The sequence below is a fragment of the Solanum lycopersicum genome, chromosome 8 (genome assembly GCF_036512215.1).
Source record: "Solanum lycopersicum chromosome 8, SLM_r2.1".
NCBI lineage: Eukaryota > Viridiplantae > Streptophyta > Magnoliopsida > Solanales > Solanaceae > Solanum > Solanum lycopersicum.
The window spans coordinates 59338606-59359995 of NC_090807.1; the positions used below are offsets into that span (position 1 = coordinate 59338606).

A 21390-nucleotide genomic window follows, 5' to 3' on the forward strand; every position below is an offset into this window, starting at 1 on the left:
TTGTTATATCATTGTATCACTCATGTAGAGCGAATTTCAGAAACTCTCGCTACATTTGGTAACTATCGCTATGTTGGTAATTAGGCTTCAAACTATCACTATTTCTGGATTTTTACGAGGGAAAACTATTACTTCACTGTACAACAACATAACAAAGCACTTGCACAAAGAGGAGAGGAGCAATTTTTGGATTTCACCTCAAGAGTAGGGTAAAATGTAAGACCTTGCTGCATTTCTAACCCCAAAGAAACTAAAATTGTTTAACCCTTCTACTCTATTGTTTCTTTGCATCCTACAGCTCAACAAAAAAAGAGATTCTATAAATTTTACAATTCAATAATTAGCGTCAAAATCTTCACTATTGCTATGGTATCCAGTTCCATATCCATAATATGAACTATCATCATTTTCTCTAAACGAGTCATCATATTCACCATATTTGTTCTCCTGTTCAAACTCATGGAATCCAATCTTCAGGTTTTCAGCTGAATCACCATTGGCACAGGCCTTAGGTTCCAGTCCTCCTAGCTCTGCCTCTACAGGAACTTGCTTCTGCAACACAAATTCAAAGAGCAATATCAAATGGCTGAAATCAAATTAGCTCCTTTTATTTTTTTCCTTTATGGAACTGTTCTACAGATCCTATGACAAAAAATAGGTGCATTAAGCACACATCGCTGGACATCCATAGCAAAATCACAAGGAGAGAGCAGTAGAAAGGTGTACCAATTCATCAGTCAGCTTCTGCAAAGCATTGTAATTTATTTTTGAACTTGTTCTCTGCAAACATTTGAATTATATTTTATTATAACCAGCACATTCTACCATCTAAAATATAAAGAATGAGCAAAAACGATATTTAGCTGGTATATGCCCACCTTGTTCTCTACTTTTTCTGTTGTTTTAGCAGATTTTTTAGCATGGACATCTTTATGTCCAATTTCCCGTTTTCTTTTCTTCGCATGTAGTTTATCATTACCCTGAGAAAGAAGCAAGTTGAACAGTTACAATTTCAAATAGATGGGTCATTAGTAGATCAATAGAGTCGTCGTACAATTAAGAAGACAGAGACTAAGGTACTTCTATTTATCTAATGAAAAATGGAGAGGAGAGAATGAAGTAATGGATCAAAACAGGGCATCACTGCATATGAATAAACTGTCAGCAACGTAAGTTTAGGCTACTAAAGCACTTTTCAACTATCTTCCGCTCGGATAGGGAGAGGGAGAGAGAAATCAGCAGCAATTAACATATATTATTATCTACAGCTAGCTAAAAGTGGCTTTAGAGGCATTCCATTTCTTAAACTTCCAGACTTCACTATGGATATAAATTCTTCGACATTAACAGAGGAATCTAACATATGAACAGGTCTAATCAAACAACTGGGCGTAAGACAACCACGAGGAAACAAGCTAACGAATAAAATGCATAGGGATGAACTGATATGTCAGGACGCCACAAGAAATACAGAAGATACTCTATTGTCAATCTTATACAACGAACAAGAACAAGCAGAAAGGATTTGCTCTTTAAGAGAATTGCTTTTTAAGAGAAGTGTCAATTACTTCAGATAAAATTCTATATAGTTAAAACTATTATGTAGAAGAGTAGATGGAAGAAGGCAATACCTTAGCAAACTCTTTATTCATTTTTTCCCATATGATCGTCTTGTAATGAATCTCCTTCGTGTTATTGAGATATCCAACAACCTTCGCCACATCAAAAGTTAAAAATTGTGATTACACGAGGTCTATAATCACATAACAAACACAGACATTGAGTTCAATTGCATAGGACATTGTCAATACCTCAGAATCATCAATACCAGAAAGATTTCCTGCAGCAGCTACACGTTTTCTCTGATCAATATCCTGAAATTTGGCCCTACAAGCTGACTCACAAAGAAATAGTTTGAATGGAAGTTAATTCTTACAGATCAATGTGCAAATGATGTCAAATAGGAAACAATTCAACAAGGATAAGATATGAGACTACCATTTAAGTTCTTCACAAGCCGTCCTTCTGCAACCAAATTACTTTTGACTTCCGACTCTCCTACTACCTAAAAAGGAAAAAAGACATTGTTCCAATAAAAGAGCTGAGGGAAGTGGGAACGCGTTCTAACTTGATTACATTTCACTATAACTATCAGAAAGAAAAAGATTTTTAATCAAGAACCTATTTCTAATAAACAGAACATATGTTTCCTTTCTTTATTAGGACCTTATAACGCCATTCTAATCAGATATGCAAGTCTCAGCTCCCAACTAGCAACTAGCAATAATGACGAAGCCCGGAATTACACAAAAGGTGTTCAAGATTTTAATAAATATTGTATGGAAGTAATTTTTAACCTCTATATACATAAATTTTTACAGACTCTTTGACAAAGGATGTTCAACTGACCGTCGTCTATGTGGCTGTCATTGATTACCAAAGTACCAATCCAAAGTATCAACATTATTTCCTGGTTTCTGCCTATGAGCTACCTGATAGTGTACGTTGTAATGACTATGGAGGACAGTTCATTCCAAGAGGCATACTCCAACAGAAATCAAACTGATTAAGCATATGGTACATCTGAACAGATGTTGGGCTACTGCAGAATCCCTGTAATTCCTGTCGACTATTACTGACAGGTGTACCGACATGCATAGATGGGTTCACCGTATCCCAAAGCAGAATTTGTGCAAATGAATTGCAATATCCAGAATTATGGTTCACAGAATATAAAGCAAACTTTCCTGAAAAATATACAAGTTTCTGATGGATAATATGAGGAAAGGCCTTGATTTCATACGGACATCACAATTTTCACTATTTACAGAAAAGACTGTAAAATGGAATAGTGTGCGCTTTCCAATGAAAGAACAGAAGCATCCAATATACTCGTACTGAATATAGAAATTACTACTTGATTAGCTCTCTGAAAGTGAAAAAGATAGGAAATTAACCCCTATATCGGATAATATATTGTTTGATTTCAAGGTAGTGAAGTACCGGACAATGAACCTCTGTTTCCCAAGTTCTTAATGAATGATATATAATACTAACGGCTTGATGTTCATTATATTAGAAATAACGAGCAGTTCATATAATCAGTTGTGGCATGATTCACTGATGGGAGGTAAGTTCTAGGATGGATCATATTTATAGAAGAGCGGTTTCATTGTTCTGTCGGGAGGAAGCTGAGGTTTATGTCAAAAGGGTGTTCTGTGTCAGAAAAGCAAGGCTGATTCAGTAGCCTGTCCTGGTCTCTTTGCAGCTTTTGAATATACCTGCTCTGGCTTGGGGAAGTATTAGTATGGATTTTATTGAAGATTTGCCCAAGTTCAAAGAAAAATCTGTGATGTGGGTCATAGTTGATAGACTAACTAAATAAGCTCAGTTTTTGGCAATTTCCCATCCTTATTCAGTTGTTGAGTTAGTTGTCCTATTTAGGAGAATATCTTCAAGTTGCATGGGATGCCTGAAGATATAGTCAGTGACAGGGATCTCATATTCACTAGCAAGTTGTGGCAAGAGTTGTTTTCTATTCAAGGAGTGGATTAGAAAACTTCCATTGCCTACCATCCTCAGTCTGTCCATCAGACTGAGGTTGTGAATAGATGTTTGGAAAGTTTAAGGCACTCTATGGTCAACCACCACGATTACATTTGCCTTATATGGCTGGAGATTCAGAGTTACCTGAGGAGGACAGAAGTTTGATCACTAGGGAGTTCAAGCTTCAGCCACTGAAGTTACATCTCACCAGAGCTCAGCAGAGAATGGAGCCTCAAGTTAATAAAAAGAGAGGTCTGACAGATAATTCAAGGAAGGTGACTGGGTTTTCCTTATAAAATACAACCTCACAGGCAGGTCACTATTCCACTCAACACTTTAGCAAGCTCTCAATAAAGTATTATGGCTCTTACATGATCATTCAGAAGGTGGGAGATGTTGCTTACAAATTGTTGCTTATTCATCCCACAATTCATGTCTCTTTACTCAAGCCTTGCCATGCTATTCCTAAGAATCACTCATCCACCAGTGGTGAACATGGCCAGTCCCTATTGTCCTCAACCTGTTAATGTATTGGATTATAAGATGATTCAAAGAGAAATAAAGTTGAGGCTCATTCGCCCATTCAGGATGTTAACACCATGAAGGTTAAATTTCCTGTATTTCATCCTTGAGGGGGTCCTATTGATGTGCCCAGCAAGCACCTGATTATGAACTGCAGATGGGATTAGTACATTCAGCTCGTGTGATGGTACAGTGAGGGTTATTATGAGTTAGTTACCACCACTCCGGATTTACTCTTTAGTCCCTTGTGTTTAAAGTAGAAGTTATAGTAAGTACACAATTAGCACATCTAATCCCACGGAGAGTCGCGTTTTATAGATGCATTGGCTGAGTATATGTAATGCTGGAAGACTCCATTTTTACCATATGAATGAGAATCTATAGCTCTCTATTCTCTTCTTAGTTTTTCCTTTGTTGTATCTGTAATTCGAATACCTAAATTGCTCAAATCCTCCTCAAGTGATTCGAATACCTAAATAGCTCAAATCTACATCAAGTGTGCTCCTAATGCTTCACCGGAAAAGGTTACTGTAACAGAACAACCCTTTACCATAACCTTGATTTTAACAATAGTATTACAAACAAGAAAAATATACACAAAAGGAACCTATACCATTAATTAGAGGTACTTGTAATGCAAGAAGGAATATAGAAAAAGAAACATTAGGTTTTTTGGTGCGGAAAAACTGGCCCGAATACGAGGGTTATAAATATACAAATCATTATCAGGTTGTTCCCCCCAAAAAAAAAAGAAACATACCCTTTGTTCCGTTGATTTTCCATTATCGGCGGGTCTTCCGGTGATGGCCATTGTTACTTTTGAATCAGACGGGAAGTTTTATTTTATATAAACAACAGGACGAAGCTTCGCCAACTTCCCTCGGATCATAATTTTGTCGAAACCGGATCCGAACACGAACCGGACCCGACCCCTTTTCGGATATCCAAAATATCAAATTATCTCCAAATTACTATGTTATATTTACCTCATATAAGAATGAGATTAACTAAATTCAAATATTTTTTCATTTAAAAAAGATATATACACGTCACAATCTCTTTTTTCGATCAAAATATCGAAGAGCCGTAGAAAATGCTTTCTTACTTTCTAACTTTCATTTACTTTTTAAATATATGAAAAAATTAATTGAATTCATTTTTATTTTACTTTTTTACTCGAGTTCTTTTTTCTAATATGTTTAAAAACAAAAATAAAACTTAAGACTAAATCAACTAATGGTTACGCTATTTTATTTTATTTTACATTATTCGTATGATTATAGTAAAATTCTAGGTTGTTGAAGAAATATAATTTAGTAAATATAAAAGTATACCTTCTTAATTTCGCGTGAATAAAAATTTTAATTTTATTATAAGGTACAATTGAAGGGCACAAAATATTTTAAATAACAATATCGAACATTACAATAACCAAATATTCATCAGAAGAAAATGACACACAGATAAAAATGAACTACATAGCATAAAAATATTTTGTTAATTAAGAAGTGTAGTTTTGGCTTTTAAGCTGAAGAATGGCAGCATATATTTTCCCTTTCTTTCGATTTATGGCATCTAAACTATTTTGCAAAGATTTAATGTCATTTTTAATAGATTCCAATTTTCTCTTGAGACTCTTCACATTCAGATTGAAAATTCTCTTTTCACTTCTCATATTCTGTATTTCAGCAAATGTCACCTGTAAATCAGAGTTTTAGCTATTAATTTATTTCCAAAAATGAATCATAAAACAATTCATATAAAATGCATTTAAATTGGAGTACTTCAATAAATTACTTCTCCACCGTTTGTTCTAATTTATGTAATTCTATTTTTTCTAATCAATATAAAAAGAATAAAACATTTTTTTATATCTCAGAATAATTATCATATTTTACTTTTTGAGAGTCAATTTGATTGATTTATGAAGCTATTTAAATCATATTATATAAATTAAACATATCAAAATAAAAATCAGATAAGTTGCAAAAAGAATTTCTTTACCTACACAAGGTGTGTTCATATTATCCTTTTCAATCCATTCGTGAAATTACCCTAAATATATAGTTCGTGTCATAAAAATCTATAATTAAGTTATAATTTCCCTCATAAAATATGTTGTGAATAAATCCATATTAAAATGTCAGTAAAAATTTATATAATTTGACTCGAAAAACATAATAAATTTGAAAATGAGGGAGTAACAATTAAATTTTTTTTAAAAAAATCATTTTACATTAAGATAATTATTATCACACAAATATATATGATCCATAGCTTGTTTTAGATCACACTACATTTCAAAAGTTTTATTTATTCTTAAATTTTATACTCAATTAAATACATTTATCTCACAAAGTAAAACTTCATACTCAATTAAATACAATCACATATATTAAAACGGAAAAAATAGTACATATTATAAGTTGTCTCTATTCAAATTTCAATTGTAATAAATTTAAAAAGTCACTCATTTATGGAAGTACGATATCCAAATGAACAAAGAGTCTAATTATTTTGAGTGTTAATAAAACCAAATTATGAAATTAATAGCAAATCCGACAAACTGTTGTTAATTAATTACCTGAATTTGATTCATTTTTGTGTCTTTAGGACATACAATTTCCTCTGCTCTTCTCATTTCCCTAAAAATCCTCTTTTCATCAGCCAAATTTTTACTCCCATGTTGTGTTTTGTAATACAAAGTCTTAATCTGTAATTAAAAAAGGAATAATTAATAATTACTAAAATTGAATTTGATAAAATCCTAATACAATTAGTCTTAATTTAATTTGAATCCAACAAAAAAAAGAAGAATAAATAAACAACTTACAGATAAAGGTTCATCAAGCTCCTTTTCTACTTGTTCATCAGAAGTGATTTTTGTATCCCAAATATATTGTGTTTTATAGCCATACTTTTTCCTCTGTGGCCATATTATATATTCATCTGGCAATAGCTGCTTCAATCTTTTAAGTACAAAATATTTATCTGACTGTATATTTATTAAGAGAGAGAATATTTATAACAATTACATGAATTTCTTCAGCATGTCACATATATTTAAACAAAAATGTTTTAAAAGAGAGAAAAAAAAATAGAGATATAATTATGTCTAGGAATATAAAAGTAAAGTTAGTGCTGGCGTAATATTTATCTTCTAGATCATATATCATAAATATTTGATTCCACCATTAAATATTAATAGTCAAGGTGCTTAATTTATAGGTTTGAAATAGGTAAAATTTATCTATGCCATCACGTGTTTACATCAAATCAATACATGCATGTTACGTGTTTAATTTTATAGTTTATTTTATTTAATATTAATAAATTAACATGTTTTTTCTTTCCTTAAATCACATAATGAAAATTACATTAATTTGGCGTAAACATATACGAATTTTCAACTTTCTTATACTTGGTTTGATATATTTTAGAAAATTTGGAAAATATTTTTTAAAAATCAGAAAAATAATAGTTTTGCCGGAAATAGAAGAACTTAATTTTTAATTTTCATGTGCAGTTACGGGAGCAGTTCCATTTACCTTCTTTTCTGCTATTTTTTCAATAATTGGAGCTCGAACTTCGTTTTGCTGGTGAATAAATTTTGCTGCTGCTTCAATTCTTTTTTCAATTTGTTGATTAGTGAGGAATTGGGAGTTTGATTCCATCTCCAAAGACAAAAGGGCGTTGAGGTAGAGAAATGATCAATTATTGATCTTAAATAGTTGTTAAGAAACGATTTTTTATTTAATTTTATTAGGTTTTTTATTTTTATTTTTTAATAAAATGGGTACTTGGCCCTCACGTAAGATTTTTTTAATTTAATTTTATTAAGTCAACACTTAAACTTTACGGTTCTTCTTGTCTATTTGATGTTTTAAATATTTAAAATAGAGTAATTATGTAAGATTTTCTTTTTTATTTCTTAGCTTTTGAATCAGTAAATTTGAATTGCGCTAGCAATATTATTAATCAAAATCCGTATTGGCAAGGTAAATTATGTTACTTGGGTAGATGTTTATGTAGATTTTGGTATAAGGATAAGTTTTAATCTTAAATGCCATCTTGATTCAAATAAAGACGGGTTTGCGATAATCTTTCGATAAATTCAATTTTTAGGTGTTTGATTCTGATATAAATATACACTATCCGTTCATTTTTCTAATTCCTTTTAGATTATGCATGATTCGGAAAAAATAGTTACTATCCATATTAATGGATATGCAGTCTCTAAGAATTCAACGATTTTTCATAAACAGGTGACAAAACGTATAACTTTTTTGAATTTTTTTATTTTTCAAGTCGATCCAATCCGTTCATTCATAAGGCTATTTATTCATGTCTTTCTTCTACGATTTTGAACTTAGTCTTAAAATTGATTGGTTCAAAGTGTGGTATTTCAACCAGATGAAATTATTTATATAATACTCATTAATAAAATATTAATATTTTGTTAAATTTTAAATAACTTAAGTTTTTAACTTTACTACTTACTCAATCCCAGTACTTTAATTTTAGTAACCCAACTATTAAAATCCTAAAACCGAATCCATCAATAATTCATTACTTCATCTACACCTACCCTCCCGTAGATCACATAGTAACGCTTCTCTTGATTTATGTAACAATAACTCTAGTATTGCTTAATTGAATCTACAATAGCTATATGCGTATCTGTTTCTCTGAAGATATCTATTTTCTCAACAAATTTATTACTTTCAAATTTAAAGAAAAAAAATAAGCATACTGAACCTAACCGATAATAACAAAACCTACCGTTATTTTTTCACTACAATATTAAACCACTTGCTATGATTCCTGAATCTACCAATGCTTCTAAGAGGGTAAAAATTTATGTGTACAGAATATTCCCGTCCAATCAACTTATCATTATTAAGCAATTCAATGAGAGAGGCATACGAAAAAACACATTACAAACAAGTATTGATTAACTTGACGCAAACATTCGGCAGGAATAAGTTTTAACCCTGGGAACAAGCAATACTACGACAAGAAGAAGCATTAAAAACGATTATACAAAGTAATCACGTACAGTTCGTGCCAAATCCAATTGTTTCGCCTTCTAAATCATAAAGCACATTGAATCCACGCTGTTGAACCATACCAATAATGCTACAGCCTTCTGCTGCAGCAAAAGCCAAACAATTTACTGTATCAGTTTTCCTCCATATAGTTCCTTCCTTTGTCAAAATCACATCAATAGTATCCACTTCCCCGAAATGGAACTTAATCTCTGGAAATGCGATTGGTTCCATTAACCCCTCTAAGCTATAGCAAGTGTCCATGAGCTCATCAATACCATCTAATAATGTATAACTCGACATGGACTCTCTAACTGCATCACGAAATGCAGAGTATACCACTTCTGGCAATCGAGTAATGGTCGTTCCACTGTCTATAATTGTCCCTCGAGACATTAATTCAGTCGATGGAACGTTCAGTTCGTTTCCATCTACACTTATACCAACTAAATCGATATAGTATTTCTCTGGATCGCTCCCTCGTACCATTGGTGTGAATTGATTTGTACAAGTATTCGATTTTTCTCTGGCTTTATCCCCAAATTGTAGATCTGCACCACCACCATTTCCTGGGACAAAATAGCTAAACACTTGCATTGATGCACCACCTTGAGATACCAAAGAGGAGTGTCCTTTACCAAGTCCAAGATATCCAGATGCATTAGCAAAATTATCTCCACTGTCATCGAAGATATTTAGGGCACAACCAAATTGGAAGTTCATTATTGAACTAAGATCATCACCTATATTGAGAGTATCACATCCCCAAATGCCGTTTATATACGACTTATCCCCATAATTGACATAGAAGTGGTTCAATAATCTAGCTTTGCACAATGATTTTGTAGGATCATACAGAGGATCGTCTGAATCGCAACCTACTCTGCAAAATCGACAACGTACCCAAGTCCAACGGCTACCAGTGTCCACAATCAAACTAAAATATTGTTGTGGTAAGCCCAAACTTATCTTAACGGTAAACAATCCAAAATCAGCATCCGGATCATACTCAGTATCAGAACGAGTGTAACGATCATGGCGATTCTGTTTCTTATTGATTGAACGAACTCTAGCTTCATTCTCGTTTACAAGTTCGCCAGATGATGGAGTTTTCGTCCAATTAGCATTTGGAGAACAAGGATTTGAAACTCTTCGCGATCCAATTATTGGACCTATATAGTAATTTCATAAGCACCATGAAAACAAGTTCAATAGATGAATTAGGTAAATATAGCTACAAATTCAAAATTAAAGAAGGTTGCATGCATGATCATAATTACAAAATTGAATAGCAAAAATAACTATACCTATGAAGTGTGTTCCTAAAAATTGATCGGTATAACTCAATTGGTTGATTATCTGAACTGTTTTATTACTATTAAGGATTCAATTTCGTAATTTTTTAAAATTAAAAAAAGGTAGTGGTTTGCTTAAGCCATTTTTACTATAAAAGACTAATTCATCCAAACTTGTGATATCTGGTGGTAAGGGTGTAATGGTTCGTTTCCATCGGTTATCTTTATGAATTTTATTTTATATTAATTTCAGATTATCATTTTATGGAGTTAAGTTCAAGCAATCTTTTTTGTACTGAAATTGAACATGACCAAAAAATATTCATCTCACTATTCTATAGTAGTATAAAACAAATCAAGCAAAGATGAGAATTGAGAAATTCAAATCACACAAGGAAAAAGATATTAGTCTTACAAAAATCAAAAAAAATTGCCCAAATTATTTGGTATGTTGTGGATTTATATAGAAATCTATGATTCTTGTTCAAAAAATACCTACTAATCAATTCAATTAATGGATCGATCAATTCTTGAAAAATTATTTACTCGAGCTGCGGAGCAAACTCTCAACTCCATAATATCGAAACACACCCACAATAAAGATATAATGAAATTGTAGGCTAGCACATTTATGCTTTAGTTTTATGTCTGAGTGGTATGACAAAGTGACGGATCATGACATTAGACTACTCTGAACCATGACACACATATAAATGGAAAAAACTTAATTACCTGAGCTCTGGCAGATAGGTTTTGGTTCCACCTGAGACTGTGAGTGAGGTGTTTTTTCTCCAAGAATAGGCACTGTTTTTATTGTTAGGTAACACATGACCAAAAAGAAGCATATTGTAGGAATATGTTTATACATCCAAGCCATATTTGTATTGAATGTAAGTATCCAAAACAGAATTATTTTGTGTTGTGTGTTGTTGTGCTTCTTGACTCCTTTAATTTGTTTATTATAGGATCAACCACAATTTCATATACTTGAACAGGTCAATACCTTAGGACTTCAAAGTTTCTTTTTTTCTTTTCTAAAATTAGGGGAAGGGGAAATAGGAGAAATTACAAAATGGAGAAACTAACCAATCAACAGTAATGATAAAAAGTACGTGGTCAACTAACTGAACTATTAAAATTTAGAGATGGCTAGGCTATAAGGCTGCTAAAGTAATAATGACTTGGGGAAACAACATATATATATAAATCTCATGAACTTTAAATTTGAAACGAAGTTTTTGGATAAAAAGTATAATCACCTTACTAGATATGGAGATTGTTGAAGTAATTGAAAAATAAAATAGTTTTTAAGTAACTATAGTATCCTTTCTTACATGACTATATTTATTTTAATTTGTTGTTTCATTTATATTTTTGTATTGAAAATCTGGATTCTTACTTTATAAGGAGTACATATATTCTATCATCTTCAAACCTCAATTATACAATTACACTAGCTATATTATTATTCAATTTATATATATCAACGAAAATTAAAATCTCCCTAAAAAATTTGACTTTCAGCCTCCAAACGATTAGATGGTATTGCATTACACTAGCTATATTATTATTATTCAATTTATATATATCAATGAAAAATTAAATCTCCTTATAAAATTTGACTTTCGGCCACCAAACGATTTGAGACGGTATTGGTTAGATTATCCAAGTCTTTGGGTCATTCTTTCATTTTCTTTTTTGTTTATATACTTTTAGCTATTGTAACCCGTTATTGACCAATCATTGTCAAGATGGGGATTTTTTTTTGGAAGATTTCTAATATTTTTAAATAGTTACAAATAAAAAAAAAATGTGATGTACAATGAAGATTCTAACTATGTTAACTTCTATCACTTGTTCATCAAGAACCTCTCAAATAGTGAAACGAAAATAAAACATCAAGAAGGTAAGAATATGTCATATCCTTCATGAGACATTAATTGATTGAACCTGATCAACTCTAACTTCTCTATCATTATGCTTTAATAACAAAGAAAAAAAAAGTTAGTGGGAATAAATATGGATAATACATTATAGCAAAAGTAACTTTTAGGGGCAACAAATCGACAAATGAAGAGTGTTAAAGTCTTTACTGGCATTAGTTAAGTGTTATTAGATCTAATTGTTAATTAATTTTCGTTTAAAATACATATTTAGCGATAATTGCTAATTAATTATCGCTAAAGCTCATTTTTGATATAGTATTAATAAAAATGTTTAAACTTTTATCAATATTAGCTAATTGTCATTGCATTAAATATTGTTATAAATTTTTAAAATATTTATTAAAAAATATTAATTATTACTAAAAATATATGTTATGCTATAATTAAGCTAAAACATTGAAAAATTTATAGGGAAATAAATATCATAATTTCTCCATCAAGTGTTAGGCTAGTAGAGAACGTAACAATTAATTTAAACCAATTAAAATTGAAGACAACTAGGTCAGTCAGTCCACTAGTAATCCAAATTAATGGGGTCACTCTTTTGTCTTACAGAAAGCTAAGGTCACTTGAACCAAAATATACATCTACTAATTTTATGCAGGGCGAAAATTCGCACACTTACATAAAGTCATTTAAGGGGTTTCGGGTTTCTTTAAAGGATTAAGTCTTAAAAAATAGAATGTGAATCGAAAAATTAAAAGGAAATAAGATGGATGGAAAATAATGTTTATTTCTACTTTATGAGTGGTGAACGAGAGATTTTTTTATGCTTTTAAATACGGAAAAGGGTCAAAATATTCTTAAACTATTTGAAATAGCTTAAATATACCTTTGAACTATATTTCGACTCAAATATATCATTTTCCTCAAACTCTAGGGTCAAAAATACTCTTCTCATTAACAGGATCTGTTAAACGCCACTTGAGTGCCATGTGGTATGTCACATAAGCCAATAGAGTTTCACTCATGCCACGTAGAAAATAAACTTACCCCTAATTTCTCCCAATTTTTTTCGTTTCCCTTAAAATTTAGAAACGATTTCACTGAAGAACATAGAACCTCTTTGCTTTCGAATTTATGTATTATGTGAAATCGTTCTAAGGAAATGAAGAAATAAGGAAACGGGGTTCTATGTTCTTCAGTAAAATTGTTTCTAAATTCTACGAAAAATGGAGAAAATTGGGGGAATTAGGGATAATTTTATTAATCTACTTGGCATGAGTGGTCTCTATTGGCTCATGTGGCATGTCATGTGACATTCACATTGCATCTAAGTAACGTTTAACCGATTATGTTAATGAAAAGGGGATTTTTGACTCTATAATTTGACGATAAGGATATATTTGAATCGAAATATATTTAAAAAATATATTTGAGCTATTTATGATAGTTCAAGGGTAACTTTAACCCTTTACGCTCTTAGCTATTAAAGAGTTTGAGAAGAAAGTTTGCCCTTGTGTCGTTATTGTCGCTTGCTCAATTTTAATAGAATTTCATTTGTTGAGTTCGCCAAGTTCAACAATTTTGATAATCACAATCTTGAAAATTGTGGAAACACACTTTTTTTTTGGTTTCTTTTTATATTTTGATTACAGGAGTAATAGTGTTAGGGGTGGAAGGGACACAACTAACCTGAAATGTTATTTATGAGATTTGTTTTTCTTACTCTTACGAAGAAAGTTGTTTTTCTTTATGAATTTTTTTAAATTTATTTGAAAAGAAAATTAAAATATTTAATCAATCGGACAGAGAAGCTTTGAATAATATTTTTATACCACACCATACCCTGAGCGGGAGGATTTTCATTTGGTTCACCTTCACATTTAGATCCTTTGTTTATGTATTAGGCTTACATTTTAATTAGTTAATTAGCATTAGTTACATTTAAACCGAAGTTCCACCGCAAATAGGTAGTGAACAAATTAAATACTTTATTCCTATGGTTTTAGGCTATAATGAAATTGAAGTACCTAGAGAATTAAATTATGATTAAATTGAAGTGTATGTTTTGGTTTAAATTAAAGTGATACCAAAAGTTAAATTACAGTCTAAAATTTGTAAAAAAAAACTGAAAATTCTGTTAGTAAAATTTATAGAATAGACTCGATTGATTATTTTAGAATCAAAAGTTAGGGAAATAGGAAAATCAACCATCGCAATCAATTTATTATTTAAAATAGTTTTATATAAATCAATCGAATCGATTGATTTTTATTCAAATTTTTGGTCTAACTTATTCGAACAAAAGTCTGAATTACTAATATTTGATTGATAACTAAAAAAAATTCGACCTAAATGGCCTTCCAAGCTTATCGTCTCCGCCCCTACCCTGACTACCCCAATCCCCATAGCTTAAGAATCCCACCCGACCCATTCCATCTTTATACATATAAATGTTTTTAGGATAGACTAAATACATAAGCAGGTTCTTAGACTTATTAGGTTTTTCCCATTAGATACTTTAACTATGTCATCTTCCTAATGATTTACTATACCATTCATAATTTATTCCTTTTGAACACTGTTGATTGATGTGGAACCAAACTTTGTGAGGGGTATTGATAGAGTGATATATATGTTGTTTTAGAATTCATTATAGTAAAACTGTTTCGAGAATAATTGTTTTATACTTCAAGTCATTTAAACATATTAGAAAACAAATGAGACTGATAAATTGTTTGTCTTCATTCCTTCAATCAAAATCATTACAATACTAACACAGTTGAAGGCATTTACAATAGAAAAGCCGATCAAACTGAGTCAACAGTGTTTAAAAGAAACAAATTATAGGAGGTTCAATGATTCAATAAGAAAATGGTGTAATGAGATACCTGAAGGAAAAAATCCAACAAATTTACTTTCGTACCAAACTCTAAAAAATAAATAAGAACTCATTTAGCTTAGGGGAAAAAAAAGTTTCTTTGATACCAAACAAAAAAAACTCAATCCCTCTCGATATATATAACAACAAATAGTAATCACAAGTTGCTTATAAAAACAAGTAGTAACAATAAAATAAAATAAAAAGAACACTTGCTCTGGCTCTGGCTCTAATCAGTACATTGGACAATTGGTGCCAAATCCAATTCTTTTACGTTCCAAATCATAAATGACATTCATTCCACGTTGTTGAACGCTACCAATAATGGAGCTATCTTTTGCAGGAGCAAAAGCCAAACACATTGTTGAATCTGTTGGAGTCCACAGAGTTCCTGCTTCTGACAAACTCACATCAATACTATTCTCTTTTCCAAAATGAAATTTAATCTCTGGTATAGTAAAAAGTTTGTTCACACTGTAGCAAGTGTCCATTAACACATCACCCTTTTCTAACAACGTATATCCCAACATGGACTGTCTAAAAGCATCACGAAGTGCATAATATACCTCTTCTGGCAAATACGTAATCACAGTGCCACTGTCTATAACTGTACCTCCAGAAGTTAACATTTTCGAAGATACGTCCAGTTTACTTCCAGCTACGCTTATACCAATCAGATCAACATAGTAACAATCTTTACATTCCCCATCTACCAACGCTGTAAATTGAGTCATCGAACAATCCTTAGATCGATCCATCACTTGTTCGTACCCAAAATATATATTTCCCATACGGCTACTTGTTATTGGGATAAAATAACTGAACATTTGTATCGAAGGAATTTGAGACGTTACAGAGGAATCTCCTTTGCCGAGCCCAAGCATTCCATCCATTTGATCAAAGTCGCCTTTCAAAATTTCGCCACAACCAAATCGAAAATCCTGTATCGGACCAATCTCGTGATCATCTCCGATAAAAGTATCACATCCCCAAATGCCCTGTACCAACGAATTATCATTATAGCTAGCCCCGAATTGACCGTTGCACCCGCTTGTTTTATTTGTATGTGTCGATGATATTGAAAAATCGTACAAACGATTGTTTGATTCGCAGCCTTTGGTGCACGACTTGCAGCGCACCCACGTCGCTGGGCTACCTGTATCAAACATTAAGAAGAAGTCTTGTCGAGGTGTGCCAAGACCTATTTTTACAGTATAGCTTCCGTAATCATAATTACTAAGAACAAGTGGAGTAGTTTTAGGTTTTTTATTGATTGAACGAACTCTAACTTTATCCCAATTCATAAGTTGCTCGGAATCGGACGATGGAGTTTTAGCATTTGGATAGCAGGGTCCATGTCTTGGTACGATTTTCAATTTCTGCGATCCGATTGCTGGGCCTGTAAGCAAATTCAAATGCATAATTTGGATTTCAATAAAAGACTATAAACGATAATTCGACCTAAAACAATGACAAATAATCTAAAATAATAAAAATTACAAAAAGGATAAAAAAAAATGTCTGGAAATCATGTGAAATTGGGTAACACCTCACCTAATTGATTCATCTATAAATGCTTTTGTAGTCACAGTTCAATATACTGTAAATTCTTCTATCGTGATTAGTTTTGCTCAAAAATACTCATGTTGTTTTTTAATGGGTCACAATAATATTATTTCCTTTTTAAAAATATACATTGTATTTCTAAAAAGAATGTTTTAAAAGAAATATATCCCTATTTCTTTTCTTTTAAAGTCGCTTTAACTAACTAATAAGTAGGGGACAAATCTTTTTGGTTCTTAATCTCATTTTATTAATTAAAATAGAATAACTATATGTATCTTTTAAATTGATAATAACAATTATGGTAACTCAATCATTAATTTCATTATGATAGCGCAAAATATTAAAAATAGAAAATATCTGTATTTCTTAATATTTTCTGAATTGAAACAGGATAAGCATTTGCTAGTAAATTATTATCAACCAAAGAAAGAGTTTGAAAAGATAAGGAATAAAATATTTATTTAGATAAGAGCATTTTTGACCTATTAAATAATAAAAATAAGGGATTTTTCAAACCAAATTATCGACAACAATGGTATTTTAAATCAAACTATTAACTATAAGTATATTTGTTTAATTTCGCATAGTACAGTGAGATTTTTGACTTAGACACAAAATTTAAAAAAATAAATAAGACTTTAGAATATATTAGTCTTAAACTAAAAATATATAGAATATATTTTAAAAAATAAAATATACTACGTGAAAGCTAGAACTAAGAAGTTGTTAAACTAGAAAAGAAGACAATTTTTTTTTCTAAAAAAACTTAAAAAAATACAAAATAGTGCACTAGATTAAAAATTGAGTTATTTGCTTAAAAGGACTTCGAATCAAATAAATATATCTTCCCTTTATTTTGGTAGTGATACTCTATAATTTAGAAATTTTAAATTCGTCTCTTCTGTATATAAGAGTTGCAAAAATTAAGAGTGTAAATAGAGAATATTTTACCTGAGGTAGATTCTTGGCAGTATGGTTTTGGTAGCAACGAGCTGATATTAACCACCTTATAATTTGGTGGTGCTGAGTGATTTTCTCCAAGAATAGGCAGTATTTGGTTATAACCAAAATACACCAAAAAGAAAATAAGTTTATTGATCAAAGCCATAAAATGAATCTCAAAATACAATTTTGTTTTTTGTTATGTGTTGTGCTTCTTCACTCCTTTAATTTATTATAATAACATTGATCATACCCACTATTTATATATTACTTGAGTTGGAAAGTTCAATGCTACAGGAGACGACTTCAAGTCTTTGCCATTATTCCCTGGGTTATAATTTAGGTGCTATCATTTGAATTTTGAAAGTTAATATTTTAAAGAAATTGAACATGAAATTCAGGATTCGTTCGGATTGACTTAAAAAAAGTAGTTTTTAAATTAAAAATAAAAAATCAAATTAAAATGACTTTTAAATAGTTTTGACTTATTTTAAGTTATTTTAAATCTTGACAAACACTTTCTAACTTATTTTAAATTATTTTTATATTTGTCAAACCCTTTTAAAAATAAAAAATTAAATTAAAAGTAGATTTAACCAACTTTTAAATCAATCCAAACATCCTCTTATATATGAACTTTTTAATACTAGGGAAATTTTCACATATAGGCCACTTAAAAATAATTAATTACTTTCCATAGCTATAGTTTGATAATTACAATTTGTAGCTACATGCCATATGGAGGAGAGAGGCAAGCGAGACTGGGAGAGAGAGGCATAGAGAGGGGGGAAAGAGTGGGAGAAAGGTGAATTGTATGTGTATATTGGTTAGATAATTGTATATTATACATATGTAATTGTATATATGACAAGAGAGATTGGGAGAGGAAGGAGAGAGGCGAGTGAGACTGGGAGAGAGAGGAGAGAGGCGAGCGAGAGAGGGCAGAGAGTTGGAGAGACATGAATTGTATATGTATATTATTGTATATAATTGTATATTATACATATACATTTGCATAAATGGCAAGCGAGACTGGGAGAGAGAGGAGCGAGAGCAATATTGAGAGAGAGAGAGAGAGAGAGGAGAGAGGCGAGTGAGATAGTGCAGAGAGTGGGAGAGAGGAGAGAGGCGAGTGAGATAGTGCAGAGAGTGGGAGAGAGGTGAATTCTATATGTATATAGGCTAAAAAAATTATATATTATACATATTTATTTGTATATCCCAGCGAATTATACATATACAAATATGACTAATTATACAAACTCAAAATTAGCCCACGTAATTAATGTATAATGTTAGCTGCTAGTGGTAATTATAGCAAAATATAACTATGATGAGTAATTAAATTATATAAATTTGCTTATCAGCATAATTTTTTCTTAATACTATAAGTTACCATGCAGTTGATTATTCAAAATATTTATAAAACAAATGGAAAGAGTCGTGATCAAACAATACTTTACTTTAATTATTCTCAAAATTCAAAAAAAATAAAATATCACAAATTAAAATGAATGAGATATTCTTTTTCTTTTTTTCTCTCTTTTAATGTTCTTCAATTTTTTGTCACCCGTTATTGACCAATCTTTCAATTGTTTTCATGGCGAGGAGAGGAGAAGAACATCATTCAATTGAAGACTACCAAAAAGTTTGGACGCTATATTTAGTGAGGTTTATCATTCAAAATAACTTGTCTTAATATATACTTAATTTGTAATAAAATTTCTGAGTAAATTTTTGTGCAATTAGGTTAGCATCTGGTGCGTGGAAAATTTTGATTTTAGGGGGGTCCCAACATCGGGTGAGACGGCCCTACTCTGATACCATGTGAAATTAAGTCTTAGGCCTTACACCCCAAAAGCTAGCTCAAAGGGAAGAGGATTGCCCAAGTCTTATTAGGAGTCCACCCATTTCATTAACTACTTATGTGAGACTTTTGTCATTCTTTAACAATTTTATAATATTTGAATTATGAATCATCTCAATGAGTACAATAAAATATTTTTTATCAGATATTTTCAATTCTAATTTTTTTTAAAAAAACATTTACGTTTATTCTTTAAGTGTTCATTACATTAAAAAATTAAACTCTTTATACACATTACAACATAAACAATTTTTATCATCAATAAAATATACGGAGTATATATTAACATTCACCAAAAAAGAATATACACATTATCAGAGAGTGATGAAGTTTTTATCAACATTAGTTTATTGTCACAGAATTTAGTGCCGATATAGAATTTAGAGACATTTACAAAAAGTGTTAAAAGATGTTTTTAGTACTAAGTTATTAGGGGATATGTTCTGAAAATACTTCAACTTTGACCAAAATTGTTGTTACGACGATATCAAACTTTATGGAGGACCTTTTGCCCCATGCACTATTTAATAGTATATATTAAAGATATATATGTACTTATGTGGACACATTACTATTTATAATGATGCAATATTTTTTATATTCATATATATCTTTAAAATACACTATTAAATAGTGGAGAGGGATAAAAGGTCATTTCCAAAGTTTGATATTATAACAATAATTTCGATCAAAGTTTGAATACATTCAATCTTTTTTTTAAAATTTATTATCATTAATTAATTATAGCTAAAAATTATTTTTAATATAGTGATAAAATATTTTGTTTATTTTTATTTACAAGGCAGAAGCATATTGGTAAATGGAAAACAAATATTAAAATATTCATATCACAAAAATTGTATCCATCAAGTGATAGAGTGGAGTGGATGACTTTAACCAATTAAAATGTATGACCAGGTCAGTCCACTAGTAGTCCAAATCTAAATCAACGGGGTCTCTCTTTACTGTTCAATAGGTCACTGGAATCAGAATATTCAACTAATTTCGAGGTGGAAAATTTTACTACATTGAAAAAGTTCACCCCATATATTTAGAAAACTTGATGAAGTAACAAACATTTTTTTTAAAAAAAATTATTTTACTTTTTGCACAATGTGAGATTTTGAGTGAAGAAATACAGAAGAGACCACCTACGGAGTTTGTGACGGTCCGTCGTGCTTGTGACGGTCCGTAGGTGGCAGCGTAGTGCAGCTGCTGAAGAAAGATGGGAAAGTCTGACCAAGTGTGGGGTTATGAAGCTTGTGACGGTCCGTCGTGTCTATGACGGTCCGTCCTGCAGGTTTGTCATGAAGTTCAGAGAAGTAATCCCAGTACCCATACTCCCAGAGTTCAAGTGTTTTGAAACGAAGACCCTCGACGGACCGTTGTGCCTATGACGGTCCATCATACTTGCCGTCGAGGGTAATGAAGAGAGCAGCAGAAGAAATTGCATAAGTATAGGACGACGGAGTCCATGACGGTCCGTCGTGACCATGACGATCCGTCGCGAGTTCCGTCGACCCAGCCGCGTTTTGACAGATTTCCAGCAAATAGAGTCCTTGTTTAATTAGGTTTTTATTTTTTATAAATAGTTCAAAAAACTTCGTTTTTGAGGTTAGACTCCGTATTGTTAGACTCCGTATTGATATACTCCGTATTGTTAGACATCATATTACACACTGTATTGTTAGACTTTGGAGAATCATTGGACTTTTTGTGAGATTGTTGATTACTTTGAGGTTCTTGCAAGTGATTATTGGTGATTAATCAAGCAAACTTTCGGAGTTTACTCTTTCTCATTGAAGTAAGTACATGAATTCTTATTTAATATATT

At 31.2% G+C, this 21390-nt stretch overlaps 4 protein-coding genes across 5 annotated transcripts; all 4 read right to left on the reverse strand.

The window, feature by feature from the left end:
- Nucleotides 1–160: 160 nt before the first annotated feature.
- Nucleotides 161–4993, reverse strand: LOC101268597 (uncharacterized). Its single transcript, XM_004245242.5, has 7 exons — nucleotides 4829–4993; nucleotides 1999–2065; nucleotides 1812–1894; nucleotides 1632–1712; nucleotides 879–980; nucleotides 727–780; nucleotides 161–552 (listed from the first exon to the last, which is right to left on the reverse strand). Exons 1-7 carry the CDS (start codon nucleotides 4877–4879, stop codon nucleotides 334–336), a joined length of 657 nt encoding a protein of 218 aa, XP_004245290.2. The 5' UTR covers nucleotides 4880–4993; the 3' UTR covers nucleotides 161–333.
- A 417-nt stretch (nucleotides 4994–5410) lies between these two features.
- Nucleotides 5411–7762, reverse strand: LOC101268894 (uncharacterized). 2 transcript variants are annotated; one of them, NM_001329208.1, is given in 4 exon segments: nucleotides 5411–5767; nucleotides 6653–6781; nucleotides 6902–7027; nucleotides 7617–7762. In NM_001329208.1, coding segments are annotated over 4 exon segments (579 nt in total). In that variant the 5' UTR covers nucleotides 7743–7762; the 3' UTR covers nucleotides 5411–5569.
- A 1180-nt stretch (nucleotides 7763–8942) lies between these two features.
- On the reverse strand, nucleotides 8943–11724 carry LOC101244101 (aspartyl protease AED1-like). Its single transcript, XM_004245245.5, has 2 exons — nucleotides 11144–11724; nucleotides 8943–10288 (listed from the first exon to the last, which is right to left on the reverse strand). The coding sequence occupies exons 1-2, from the start codon at nucleotides 11286–11288 to the stop codon at nucleotides 9120–9122; spliced, it is 1314 nt and encodes a 437-aa protein (XP_004245293.2). The 5' UTR covers nucleotides 11289–11724; the 3' UTR covers nucleotides 8943–9119.
- Nucleotides 11725–15280: 3556 nt separating this feature from the next.
- LOC101244399 (aspartate protease family protein) lies at nucleotides 15281–17923 on the reverse strand. Its single transcript, NM_001329206.1, is given in 2 exon segments — nucleotides 15281–16580; nucleotides 17699–17923. Coding segments are annotated over 2 exon segments (1323 nt in total). The 5' UTR covers nucleotides 17856–17923; the 3' UTR covers nucleotides 15281–15414.
- Between the last annotated feature and the right edge of the window lie 3467 nt (nucleotides 17924–21390).